The sequence below is a fragment of the Artemia sp. Qi Xiang Cuo genome, chromosome 1, assembly GCF_049724085.1.
Source record: "Artemia sp. Qi Xiang Cuo chromosome 1, ASM4972408v1, whole genome shotgun sequence".
Classification (NCBI taxonomy): Eukaryota; Metazoa; Arthropoda; class Branchiopoda; order Anostraca; family Artemiidae; genus Artemia; species Artemia sp. Qi Xiang Cuo.
The window spans coordinates 76,133,157-76,147,884 of record NC_142794.1 but is presented as its reverse complement, the minus strand read 5'-3'; the positions used below and the strand labels follow the sequence as shown (position 1 = coordinate 76,147,884).

Here is a 14,728-nt window from a genome sequence, read left to right as displayed (position 1 = left end):
TGTCAAAAGAGTTCGTAGACTATCGCTCGGGTATTGTTATGCTAGAAGTATCCAATATATCAAGTTGTTTTGTTTATGCTTTCGTGCATTGTTGTATTGCACAACTCGTCTAAAAGTTGGGTTCGCTTGTACCTATGTTTTCTACTTATTTTTTCAGTGCTCTACATCATGTGGGTCTGGTGAGCGAAAAAGAGAGATTCGTTGCTACGATGTAGGTACTAAGTTAAACATATCCAAGGAATACTGTACCGGCCCAGAACCAGTCTCTAGAAAGAGCTGTATAAGTGTTGCGAAGAAGAATTGTGCCAGATGGAAGTACTCTCAATGGTCGCCATGTGACGTCACTTGTGGCAAGGTAATATTAATTTTGATTCACATTCTCAAGAATTTCTAGCTTTGGTATTCAAAAGATGTAAAAAATAAAGTGTGAATTTTATTTGAGAGGGGAAAAGCCGAGAATGACTTTCTGCCTCTGACTTTCTAAAGTTTTTCTATCCTAAAGTTTTTCGCTATAGTTTTTCATTGTATAAAAAAAATAGAGTTGTGAGAAAGTCAAACTTTGGTGGAAAGACTGTGGCGTTGAGGAGGGGACATCCCCTTTAATATTTGAAATAGTTTATATTATGTTTAAGTTTAACGTGGCTCCTTACTTTCAGTTACAAAAAGTTGTTTTTTTATTTAATTTCTTTACGTTTTTTAATTAATGCAGGTTTGGATTTTTGCTGACCGCACATGAATAATTAAAAAAAAATTTGAATATTAATTTTACTTTTATTTGGTTAAATGGCTTTCTCGAAACCTTTTTAATTTTATTTACGAACGTTTTTATTAGTAATAAATATACGTAACTTACGAATTAACTTTCGTAACGAACTTCTATATTCATATTTTTTTAATACGTATATTAGAGGGTTCGCCCCCTAGTCAATACCTTGCTCTTTAAGCTAAAGTTCGAATTTTGTTCTAATTCTTTAAAAATGACCCCTTAATCCCAAATGACGTTAATTAGAATAAATAGCTCTTATGAAAGTACTAACTAATCTTTGGCTTAAAGAGCGAGGTATTGACTAGGAGGTGAAGCCAATCATTTACGTAATGTTTTTTGTCGTTTAAGTTTTGATGTTGCTCCTTATTTTTAGTTGAAAAACTTGTTTTTTTATATATATAATTTCTGATCTTTTTTTAAATAATGCTGGGAAATCCGGCGCCCTCTTCATAGCAATGCACCTTCCCGCATGAAAACTTCCTTCATGGAAAGATCCTCCCACATAACCCCCGACCCACTCCTCCCCACTACCATAAAAAATTCCCCCTAAAAACGTCTGTATATTTCCCAATAACCAATACTATATGTTAACATTGGGTAAAGTTCATAACTTTCAGCCCTCCCCCTGGTGACTTCGGGGGATTAAGTCATCATAAGAGACATAGTTATCATATTTTCGACCCTGCTGAACAAAATGGCTATCTCAAAATTTTGATCGGGTGACTCTGAGAAAAAAATGAGCGTGGAAGGGGGCCTAGTTGCCCTCCATTTTTTTGGTCACTTAAAAAGGGCACTAGAACTTTTAATTTCGGTTCGAATGAGCCCTCCCACGATATTCTAGCACCACTGGGTCGATACGATCACCCCTGGGAAAAAAAACAACAAATAAACACGCATCCGTGATCTTTTTTCTGGCAAAAAATGCAAAATTCCGCAGTTTTGTAGATAGGAGCTTGAAACCTCTGCAGTAGGGTTATCTGATACGCTGAATATGATGGTGTGATTTTCATTAAGGTTCTATAACTTTTAGGGGGTCTTTTCCCCTTTTTACAAAAATCAGCCAAATTTTCTCAGGGTCGTAACTTTTGATAGGTAGGAATACTTATATATTTGACACTAGCATTAAAATCTGATTCTTTTGATATATTTATTAGTATCAAATTCCCTTTTCTACAGTTTCGGTTACCATTGAGCCGGGTCGCTCCTTACTTACAGTTCGTTACCACGTACTGTTTGATAAAAGTATGACGTTCCTCAAATGATTTTTTTCAGAAAATAGTCTCGAAACGAGTCTTCTCGAACTCATGACCTATCTAGATGTTGTTTTTTTTTTTCTTTCAGGCCAGAAAATAACAGTGTCAATACTAAGAAAATATAGAGCCGTTTTCAAGAAAAGATGTATCACGCTGAATTTTCTAAAAATAGCAAGTAAGCTAACACTTGCAATTTGTAATGAAAAGTCAGTACGTCGCTAAAGTATTGGCGATTCTCTGTAATATGTTTTTACTATTGCTTTTTTTAGCAGCTTCAAACGAGTATATAAATTATTTTTTTTTCAACTTAAAGTGAAAGGTGGTAATTACAAGAGGCATGTAGACGAGGGAAATGGCGTCTACTCACAAAAGTTTGAGGGGGAGGGTAATACATCTTGATAAATCTAGGCGAAGGAATCTGTCATTCTTTACATTTTTTCCAATGAAAATACCCCCAACAAAGGTATTTTTCAAAATCTAGGAGGGAGAGGGTATATAACTCTTGCCTCCTCCAGTGTGAAGGGTGTTTCACCTCTCCCTCCTCCCAAAGCTTCAGCCTCCTAATTTTTACCCCTTCAATGATTTTCGCTATATTGATCCCCTCCTTCTTTTTATACATCATAAAGTTGAACTGACATTTTACATTGGGGTATTCATAAAGTTGAACACCCCAATGAAACTAATTCATTGTTTTTTATTTGCTCATTTTAAGAAAGATCTGAGGTATAACATTACCGTATATTATGGGATACCTAAGTTTATATATTTCCAGGGTGTAGTAAGGCGAGAGGTATCGTGCGTCATCGAGAACACAGATATAAAAGTTGCTGACAGAAATTGTGATGGTACAATAATGCAAAGCCTTAAGGATTATTGTCCTACAACACCACCCTGTCCGACACATATACAACATAGTGCAGATATTGGACAGCGGAACCGAAAAGCAAAAGCAAATTGGAGAACTGGACCTTGGGGAGAGGTATTTTTTTTTCCTTAGAATAGGAAAAAAAATGTAACCCTCTTCTTTTAAAATGCATAGTTGAATTTAGAATTTATAAAATAAACGATAAACTTTGAAAATAATATTTTACCATCATCATGGTATCTAAGAAATTAAAATTTGCTGAAAAAAAGTTATTTAATTGGTGTTAAACTAATTGGAGCCAAACAGTTTGGAATGAATAAATATACTACAAAGTAAATTTTGCTCGATTCTACGACCCGAATTGCCTCTTTGACTTTCTATATCAGTATAAAAATTGAGAGTTGCACACTTTAATTCACTGCTCTTAGACTTTCTTTCTCTTAGATTAAGCTCTTACCGTAATAATACAAAAAAGATCTTAACGTAATCTTAAGAATATGATCTTGGCTTTGATGGCAAATATTAGTATTACTCTTGAGTATTGACTAGGTATATCAAAGCCGTCACATCAGTATATTATTTTAAGGCTGTATCCACTTAATTGATGTAGTGTTTTTAATACTTAGGGTTTGAGAAAAATAATCTGAACAAGCAAGCTTCACAGTTAGTACTAAAATTAGCCATATTCCCATTGAATTTGAGGCCACCCTGATAGAATGTTACTCAGTTAAAATGTGTGACAATTTTGAAATTGTTGCAAAACGCCCGTATTAGTGTTTTGTTATTATAGGAAAGAAAGGCTTATAACGCAATGTTACGCTTTTTATTCACATTTCCTATTTACTTTAACTTTAACAAAACCAAAATTTCGATAAACATTATAAAAATTCTCTAAAAATAATTAGAAATTCATTTAACACAATATCCTTGTTTTTTTGTTTTTTTTTCGAAATCATTTTATCAATTAATTAGTCCAAAATATTTCCGTAATAATTTTCACACCTATTGAATGTATCCCATTCCATCTGTCAATTAACGACGCTTCTTCTCTACTACAAAGGTCCCTGTTTAGTCCCTGTGGGAGCTTGGAGTGAATCCTAAGCTGTGTATTCCCAGGCAATAATCAATCCGCAGTGCCGGTAATACCAAGAACCAGGATATAGTAATTTGAAATGTCTGCCTAACCTTTGTAAAACGAGACTTACCTGGTATAGCTCAATTGAAAATCAGCAAATATGAAAAATTGCAGTTCAAGTAACTCAGAACTCAGAATATGGCGAAGAATATCAAAATTAATATTAATCTATATTATATGCCCAAAACTGTCATTTCAATGTCCATTTTTACGATGAAACTTTATCGTAAATCTTTTTTTGTTCTTCTATGACAAGCATGTAAAAAATATAGTATAAACAAGAAGTAAGGGTATTGACAAGGCAATTTTATATTTTATATTTTTATATATTTTTTATTGCTTTTGGCAGATCGCAGCTACGGAAAGATCGTGACTGTTTGCAATACGGATAAAAATCAATATTTCTCTTTGATATTACAACTTGGAACTAACAAATATGTTGTTATATTGCTATATTTTTCTAATTTCGTTATCTCTAATTGTTAAATTAGATCACATTTATCTGTGAAAATTGATTAGCCTATTCCCACCAATTGATGTAGTGTTTTTAATACTTAGGGTTTGAGAACCCTAAGTATTCCTTAGCCTATTCCCACCAATTGATGTAACAGCCCTAATAATATGGTTCTGATTAGATTCGAGGCTTTAGAAGTTATGGAATCGATTTTTTTCACAAACTTCATTACGGGAAACAAACCGGACTGAAGCCTTTATCATTTTATTTTTACCACTGATTTTTTTTGCATGTTTTGTTTTGTAATAGAAAAATTGTTATCCGTTTTGGATGCGTTTCGATCTTGCCAAGGAAAAAAAAAACTCATTCAGTGTAGCACAATTGTTGGTTACCAGATAGCAATCAGTGAACTAAAGATGCGCCTTACTATGACCAGGATTTGAACCACTGGTTTTCTGGGAAATGCTTAAGCCTAATCCTTATGCTTGTACAGTTTGCTTTTTTGCTTTTGAGTCAATGTCATCTTGTTGCTTGGCTTTGCTTTTATGTTCGTCAATATCTCTGAAGCAGCAGGAGGACTACTTGACATAGAGCCAATGTAAGTACGACTTTGACTCGTATGTAAATAGTTATAGATGTTCTGTAGTCTTGTGTAACCCTAGTAACAGACAGGGGGGTGCCAATTGAGGACGGCAGGGGGTATATACCCACCTAGATTTTAGGTATTTTCTTTTAATAAGGTTGGAAGAAACAAAATACCCCACCTCCTAGATTTTGGAAAAGGGCATTTTTGGAACCTCATTTTAAAAAAATGAAAAATATCACACTCCCCCCCTATATTCTCTTGAACTGGCACCCTTGGTAATAGAATGATGATGGTGAACTGGGACTTAGAGAGATAATCTTTCAACCCATTTTCCTATATTTGAGACTAGAAGCTGTTCTCATGCAGGACTAAGGAAGGATCATTGCCTGGGTATCTTCATTTCCGATTAATCAGGTTTCTATCAAGAGCACTGTCAGAAAAATAGCCTAGGGGGGGGGGGGTGATTAATCACTACCGGTATTTTTGTTTTTCCCAGATTTAAGTTGGAGTTTTTCTCTTTTTTTGTTTTGTTGCGTTTCTTAAACTTTTATTTTCGTAGGGGATGGAATAACACCCCAGCCCCTGCAAGGCGGCACTCATGTTGTTTATGAAAAGAAATGAACTGACTACTGGAAATGTTTATGTAAATGCATTTAAGCGTGTAAGAGAATAAGTACAATTATAGTAGAATAAGAGAATAATGCTTTTAAGTATGCTTTTAAGCCCCTGCAAGGCGGCACTCATGTTGTGTATGAAAAGAAATGAACTGACTACTGGAAATGTTTATGTAAATGCATTTAAGCGTGTAAGAGAATAAGTACAATTATAGTAGAATAAGAGAATAATGCTTTTAAGTATGAGAATGAGTACAAATTAGTAACTTGACTCGTCTTTTCCTAGTACCCAAATTGATATAGCCTTTGTGGAATTTCATTCATGGATAACTATTTTTGCTGCAAAAAATGCAGAGCTACATGCATTCTAGCATTTGAATTAATTTGGTAATTATTTTTAAATTTCAAATTAAAGCCAGAAACCTCATTGGGCTGGCTGTGGGATAAGTAGAAATATCCATTGAGGGACTTCTCCCAAATTTACACCCTCTTTGTCCAGGTATATCTCTAAGTACAAAATAGCTGGTTTCCTGGGAGAAATTTTTTGAGGGGAGTTCTTAAAAGATTGCTAGGTCTATTCCATAGCATTGGTCTCAACTAATCCTGTTTGAGAAGCATTTGAGTAGTTTTGCCAAACTACAAATTTTAAACCTACGATTGTTAGGTTCAGCATCATCAATAAGGAATGGTAAGTTCACTTGGGAACATAATCCTGATTTTTTTCCAATTCCATTAGGGGAGAATGGTAAAGTTGGGATGTGCAGAATTGACAAAAAGAGTTTATGCTCTAGGCAAACGGACAACACATATCCTATCACATTATATCTATGCTATTTGCTTGGTGTGCAGCAAAGTACTTTTACTGCTATCTCTTAAAACACAAATTATAGTTAATTCAACATTGGACTAGACACTTTATCAGTATAAAAAGATTATAATGAAGAGAAGCCACTTCCACTCCCAAAATGAGTATGACTCCATTTTCCCACAAAATTGAGTCCTAGAGACCTTACTAAAGATTCTCTGAAGACAGAGCTAAACCGAAAGTCATTGCATGTGACCTTACCAATCTAAATAATAGTACTAATGTAATTGTAGATAATTGTTGGTATCAGTTATAACAAGTATCAGCTGTAGATAGCAAGTAGTGTACAAATAGTGCACTTTAATGTGGTATTTTTAGATAAATGGAAGTTACATAAGCCAAAAGTCTCTATTTGCTTGGCTATTGCACAAGACAATTTGTTTTGCCAAAAACGAACTGTTTTATTAATTGTCTTACAGTTATTCTATCCTGAATGAATGAAACCATTATACAAGAAACTATTAACATTAGGGGGATGGGTTTGCCTGACCCTTTCCTAAGTTACATCCCTGTATTAGATAGCTGAGAGTTAATGCTATTGTTGATAACTGTTAAGGTCAAAGATTTTCAGTAAATTACAGAGCCTACTGTTCGTAGAAACACACAATAAAATTCTTACTTCTGAAATTAATCTCATTAGGTACAGAGAAAAGATAGAAAAAGTCACCATATTTTGTTGAGCTATGATTTGCAGAGGTTTCAATGCATTCCATATAGTTACTGATGTTTGTGAAACCGGATTAAATCCCTACCATCTACGCTAAAGGTCAACGAATTATGTTAAATTTTCTTTATTTTTTACATCTTAGAAGCTGGAATAGGAGTCAATCGCCTAATAGCTGGATGAAAAAGGTTTTTTGAAAGGGGTGGGGCAGCAAAACATGGGCTTTCCCATTATTATTTTCTACCCCTCTGCCCTTGTAATTTGTGCAACCTTTCGGGACAGATATCCCTGTGCCCCCTGGATCACTCCCTGAATATCCTTGAGTCCCCCGATAGGAAACCCAAGCTCAAACGGATATAGAAAAAGTTAGATTGATAAATAAATACTTCTCATTAATGGTTTATATACCTTAAAATCACTTTTTACCCCTTAAGGGACATTGAATTAATGAATGTGAATTGTTTCTGATTTTTGAACAACGGTTAATAAAAGGAGCAATGATTAATACAGAACAAAAATGAAAAAGAAAAGAGAAACAAGATGAAATGTAACACAGCATACACAGCAACAAAAAGGGAAGATGTTCCGCTAAATTAACCAAAACCTTATTTATGATTAAAATCAATATATCACATAGAAAATGAAGCGCCTTTCTTTTTTTTTTACAAAAAAAAGAAGTGCCACCTGGAGCAGGAGATAACTTTACTGAATTGTTGTAATTCATTGTATTTACTAAGCTAATAAATAAACTATTTTATTTAAACTTAAGCATAGTTAAGGATTTATTAACCTGAAGTTTGGGTCTCTCTGGGTAGTGTTTAATGCTTAGCATAGTAGTATGTATATGAATATTATTACGAATATGTAGAAGCACTGATATTTATATATGAATATTAATATTCTAGCAGAGGTGTGTAGATACCAATATCAAAATTGTAGAATGTACAGCTTCTATTCCCTTAAAGCCCTTCTCCTTGTGCTAGCCCTTTCCAATCCCAAAGAAGACTAAAAAGAAGGTTCCAGAGAGCTACCCCCGTTTCCTCTTTCGGAAAACCAAAATGCACATGGAATGTAGTTTTTGTTTTATTCCTTCTAAAATGAAAACATCTCATCCGAATAAAGAACTTTTATCTTAACTCCCTCCACTACCTTAGTAACAAAGCATATGACGATGTTCAGTGACGATATTTTATTTATTAGTAACTTGGTTTCCAAGATAAAAAATAGCAATGATCTTACTATTATTACTAAGAACTAGTAAACTTGTAAAACTAGTAAACTAGTAAAATTAAAACTAGTATTAGTCTTATTATTATTTACGTATTAAACTAGTAATTATTGCTGTTTTTTAGTGCTCTAGAACATGTGGTGGTGGAGCAAAGAGAAGAAAAGTTGTGTGCCAGGACATAGACGGTTTTGAGTCTGTACAATGCTCATCGGTAAGGCCTAGGGATACAGTACCATGTAATTCAGATCCTTGTCCTGAATGGAGAATCTCACCTTGGAAAGAAGTAAGTGATATTGACATGGATAATCAAGCACACAAACTAATATAAACACTTTACTGGGGCGCTCAAAGACACAGACTAATCTACGCAGACTCGTAAAGGTGAAAAGTCGATAGGGTTCATAGACAATAACTGAAAATTATATATCCTTAAAAATACTTGGTTATGACTTGAATGTAAAGCTATTTTAGAGTAAATACATTAAGGGAAATTTGTGTTTCTGTTTGAAAACCTAAGTGTAAATGTTTCAACCATTCTTTTGAAAAGAAATACTTTCGGATTTTATTTTTAATTTTTCATTTAAAGGCGTTTTTGACCAGGACTTTCCTCGGTATCTTTTTCATTTTATTTTTTTTAAAATAAATGGCCTCCATGTTGTACGACAGAAAGCTAAATAAAAAAAAATAAATAGCGTTTGAGTAACTAAAATTTTATGTTAGATTTTTGTAACAAGCGAGTGTAGTTGAAGTCAATTTGTGTAGGGCAGTTTCGAAAGATTTAACTAAAAAGCAATGGTTTTTTTTTATCGTCTTCAATGGCTTTGGCTGTAAAATCGAATTTTCATTTTTCTTGCAAGGAAATCATAGCGACAGATTAATATTTTAAAGTGACTTTACCCTGTAATCTGGAAGGCTTGTCAGGATATTAAAGATCTATTGCTTTCAATATCCCTGAATACTTCAAATTTCTCCGAATTCTCTCGAATAAAAAATAGAGTCTCTGAAGTCTCCCCAACGATTAACGTTCGTAAATCCCCAAATGTCAACATGAAGCTCAAGTTGATAATTTTCACTTAAGTAAATTTCCTGTGAGATTTGAGTTTACCCAGTTTTCTTTTGGGGAATTTTATGGACAAAACTAGAAGATTAGGGATTATGAAAGTAGTGATAAAATATGGGCAGGTATCCTATATATTTTTTGTAGCTGCTAGTCGGTCCTAAAATAAACTTTATTTTAGAACTTTCTTATTTTATTTATTGAGTTTTTTAAAGTTTTGAATAGATCACAGTTTTCAAGAAGAACTCTTGATTGGCCTAGCATGGTTATTTTTCATTAATATTGGTTGCTTTTGTTGTTTGTGTTCTTCGAAACTCTGATTATTTCAGTGTACATTTGGCTATTGTATAGCTAGCATGGCACAACTTTCGTTTATATTATAAATATATAAACGATAAGTTATATACTATATTTGTAATATAAAGATAATGTTAACATATTATAAATACATAATATATAAAATGATAATTTTTATTACTACGTCTTCCGTGTTTCATCTGTGGTGGAGACTAGTTGTCTTAAACTACAATAATTTATTGTAGTATACTTTCAGTAAAAGTTACACCATTTTTAGATCAAAAAAATTCTATATATATATATATATATATATATATATATATATATATATATATATATATATATATATATATATATATATATATATATATATATATATATATATATATATATATATATATATATATATATATATATATATATATATATATATATATATATATATATATATATATATATATATATATATATATATATATATATACTGGAATGAGCAGCTGTATCTAAGAATTTTGTAAAATATCACCAAAGAATATTTGATACGAGACGGAGAGAAATTCACTGAAAGAAAAATTTACTCAAAATGAATCGAATTAGGAAATTAAAAAGTCTTAATTATCTTTAGTTTATAATTTAAGTCAATGCGTCCTAACAAACTATTTGCTGTGTTTTAGCTTACAAAGCACCTACTTGTTTCATTTATCGTTGTTTTTTTTTTTTTGCTTGTGCGTTCAAAAATGTTGTTTTTCTGTAGAACAAATCGAAAATGTCATTATTATCTTTAGTTTATAATTTACTCAACGCCTTATAACATACTATTTGCATAATTTTAGATTAGAAAGCGCTCATCGTTTTTTTTACTTTTTTTTACTTGCCTCTTTGAAAATTCTGTCTTTCTGTAGAAGAAATAGATTGTTTATTGAAAATGATTTTGAATTCTCACAAATACAAACCTTCCGCACAATCAGATTATCAAACGTAATTTAAATTAGGATGTTAAAAATTCTAAAAAAATATTCGAAAGAATAATGGAGCATCTTAAACAGTTCTTAGAACGGTTTAAGAGAAGGGTTTAGGGGAGGGAGTGGGTGTCTGGAGCTTGCAAATGAAATATTCTCTGAGTTTGATATACCAGAAAAAAACCTGCTGCTGGATGTGTTTCTTTTCCTATTGTATACTTTTACTCTTTTCTCCTTCTTTAATAAAAATTTAGCTTTCTAATTTTCATCATCAAATATCTTTGCTTTATCGATTTATTTCTATCTCTGACTAACATAGTTTGGATGTAGATTTGACCTAAAATGCCTCGTTTTTGCTTAGTGCAACAAGCCGTGTGGTGGTGGTTTTGAACAACGCATCATTGAATGCCAAGATCATTTGGAAAAGACTGTAGCCGACATAAGGTGTGATGCGCGAACGCGACCTGAAGAGCGGCGCGTTTGCAACTTGCACGCTTGCAACTCTTCTCAGACATTCTCCTGGAGGGCTGGAGTTTGGAATCAAGTAGGAAGAACTGAAGTCCTCTTTAAATTTAGTGGTTCTGCTTTTAATTCTTCTAGTTTTGTCAGTAGAGGAATTACAGTAGTTCCAGGTGTTTGCTGTGAATTTTTAAATTTCTAGCTCGTTATATTTTTATCATTTGTATTTACATGCCCTTTCTTTAAAATTGGACTGCAAGTTAAGTCTACTTTGACATAAAACATCTTCACAGTTTCATTTTGAAAAAAAGGTAGGTTTGAAACTCTTAATTAAGGTGGGTATAAATCTCTAAAAGCAATTCATACAGCAAGAATGAACATTCATGCCTTAAAAAGTATTTTTTTAGGCTTTTAAGGCTATTATTAACTACCGTAATATATCAATAATTTAAATATTGAAGCTATTTGATTAATATTTTTGTTTTGCCTTGAAGGGTAAAATAACCAAATAAAGCAATGAAGAAAAATCTAAAAATTTACTAAAGTGTATGCATAAGGGGACAAATATGGCTGCGCATTTCATTTTTTATTTAGCTTACGTTACTATTTCAGAAATATGTGGTGGAGCCTTAGAATGCCAGTGTAAATTTAATAGGCAAGATCACTCAGTAAAATTTTATTTTGTCGTTATTGTTATTTTGAAGCTACAATGCTTAAGCCTTTAAATCCAGTCATACACCTTTTGTGATAACAAATTACTAGTCTTGTTTATCAACAAAGTTGATTGACTACTGATTTATTTGTTTGACTTCTCTGGTCTTTAAATTAGCTTTTAAATACATGGGATTTCCAAAATGAAAAATGATGGCTATTGCTTTCTAACTAATGATCTTGAACTTTCCTTTATCATTATGTTGTGACCTAGGCCTTCCATAGGCCTAATATATTTATTAGGCGCAATCGACAGAATACACCGAAATCCACAAAGCGTAGCATTCATTTTTCTCAGGGGTCTCATTCTTTGATTCTTATGATTCGATTAGGTATCAAAGTCTGAGTGATCCTGGAATTTGTGACCTCTGAAAAGCTTATGATTAAATTGTGGGTTGGTCTTCCTGCTTGTAATCTTATGTAATTTTATGGCTATTTAAAGAACTGTTAAATTTTTATTGAGCACAAGGGCTCTGACCCGCCCCCATCGTGATTTAGCAGTCTATGAAATATGGGCTAAAGATGAAAATTTTCTTTATTTTCTGAAAACGAGGTGAAGTTGTAACTATTTTACCCCATGAAAAATTGTTCGTTCTTGGTTTTCTTCACGAGGAAATTTCCTGGTTTATCGTGTGTGAGAGTAAAATCACAATAATCAAGCTAGAAATATGTCATCAAGAATACGAATCTTTGCATCCAGTGCATTCCCTTTAACTCATTTTCCAAATAAGGTCATTCAAATTTCTACATTAAATGATTTTCTAATAGTCTTCGGTAAGCTAGAATCTTTGTACTGAATGATTTAATTCAGGAAAAAATAGAAAATATAACTCCTGAGCTTTGAGCAGAAACCGAATACTACATAGTACACACATTGTATATAGAACATACTACTATTACTGCTACTATTAACAGCACACTCCAGCAATAAGTCACCTGATCCTAAACAGCTGAACACACTCCTCCTCCTTCAATCTATTCAAAGCTTCCCTCTTTACACCCTCCCAAAAATCCAAATTTACTTTAAATCTTTCATTATGACCCGGATGACCTGCTTTTCGTTAGATCCCTGAATGGTCGAAAAAGACGATCTTTGGTTATCTTTCATTTTGCATCTGCAAAACGTGTCCTAGCCATCTCAACATTTCTGTCACTATAACCATAGAAAGTGGGTTAGAACTACATCTTTTTACAGCCTTATTGTTTGATATACGGTCAGTCAAATGGGTACCCAAAACTTTCAGTAGGCAATTCCTTTGGAGAACATTTAGCAAACCCTCCTCCGTCTCCCAAAGTGCTCAAATTTCAGAACCCTACAAGACAACTGTCATTATTGTAGCTTCCAATATCCCAATCTTGATTTGCAGACTTATCTTCCTGTTCTTCCAAACTTTTAACTGTGAAAAAACAACCTGGGCTTGGCTGTTCTACTTCTTATACCTTCACTGTATCCCCCGTCTTTATTGTGAAGTTATCTACTTGATCGATCTCTCGTTACCCAACATAACCTCTTCACCTTCGTTTATTCCTAGACTGATTGACTTTCTATTCTCACAGTTAATTTTGAAACCTATTCTTACACTCAGAACACTCAAAACAGTTAAAACACTATTCATTTTGCTTATATGCCTATCTTGCACATTTAAATCGTCAGCATTATCATAAACATCATTCTAAGAGAGTTTTACAATCCCTCTAATTCCATTAACCTTTGGTGTGTTTCTTAGGACAAGTTCCACCAAAATGATCCATATAATGGGGATAGAACGAAACTATGTTTAATCCGTGATCAAACATGAAACTAGCTACTCGCTTCGTTTCCTACCTTAATTGCAGGAACATTCGTCTCACACACGACACTAATCCCTTCAATGTATTTATCTCGTACACCACACAGGAATATGACCTTTACTAAAGCTCTCTGGCTGAGTCAGACGCTTTTTCATAATCTATAAAACTGGGGACTAAAGGGGTCTGGTGATTCAGACACTTCTCAGTTTTAAATTCAATAGTGAGAATATAACCGACGTATCCTCTCCCCTTCGTAAAACGACTCTGCTCTTCTGTGAAAATTTTATCCACAGGATCTCTAAATCTAAAAAAGTATTAGTCATGTAGTAATTTACATCCTATAGAATTCACACTAATGCCTTTGTAATTACCATACTCACTCGTACCCTGAGATACCATCTGCTAGTTCACAAATTATTTACCTAAAATTATTTCATCTATCTTCTACACTGCCAAATTTTAGACTCTTTGTTCAATTAAATAAAACAAACAAGTTTTTTTAAGCTGAAAGTAAGGAGCGACATTAAAGCTTAAAACGAACAGAAATTATTCCGTATATGAAAGGGGTTGTCCCCTCCTCGACGCTTCGCTCTTTACGCTAAAGTTTTCTATTGTTTTAAAAAATAGAGTTGTGAGACAGATTCTAACTTTAGCGCAAAGAGCGAGGCGTTGAGGAGGGGACAGCCCCTTTCGTATACGGAATATTTTCTGTTCGTTTTAAGTTTTAATGTCGCTCCTTACTTTCAGTTAAAAAACCTTTTTTTTATTCAATTTCTGATCGTTTTTTAGTTAATGCAGCTTTTATTTTGGCTCACCGTCATTGAATAAGTAAACAAAATTTGTATAAAAATTTTACTTTTCTTTTCCTAAATGGATGTCTCTAAATTTGGTTATGACGTAATTTACGAATTAACTTACGTAACTAACTTCTATATTCGTATATTTTTTTTCTGGCAAAAAATACAGAGTTGCAGATTTTTGCAGATATGACCTTGAAACCTATGTAATAGGGTTTTCTGATACG

General features: G+C 33.1%; 1 protein-coding gene across 1 annotated transcript in view; it reads left to right on the top strand.

Annotated features, from left to right (window-relative positions):
• Nucleotides 1-14,728, top strand: part of AdamTS-A (ADAM metallopeptidase with thrombospondin type 1 motif A) — a 646,314-nt gene that overhangs the window by 442,519 nt on the left and 189,067 nt on the right. The window contains exons 22-25 of the mRNA XM_089091831.1: nucleotides 158-355; nucleotides 2,792-2,998; nucleotides 8,555-8,713; nucleotides 11,105-11,287. Coding sequence (XP_088947957.1) covers nucleotides 158-355; nucleotides 2,792-2,998; nucleotides 8,555-8,713; nucleotides 11,105-11,287 — 747 coding nt within the window. The remainder of the gene's footprint in view (nucleotides 1-157; nucleotides 356-2,791; nucleotides 2,999-8,554; nucleotides 8,714-11,104; nucleotides 11,288-14,728) is intronic.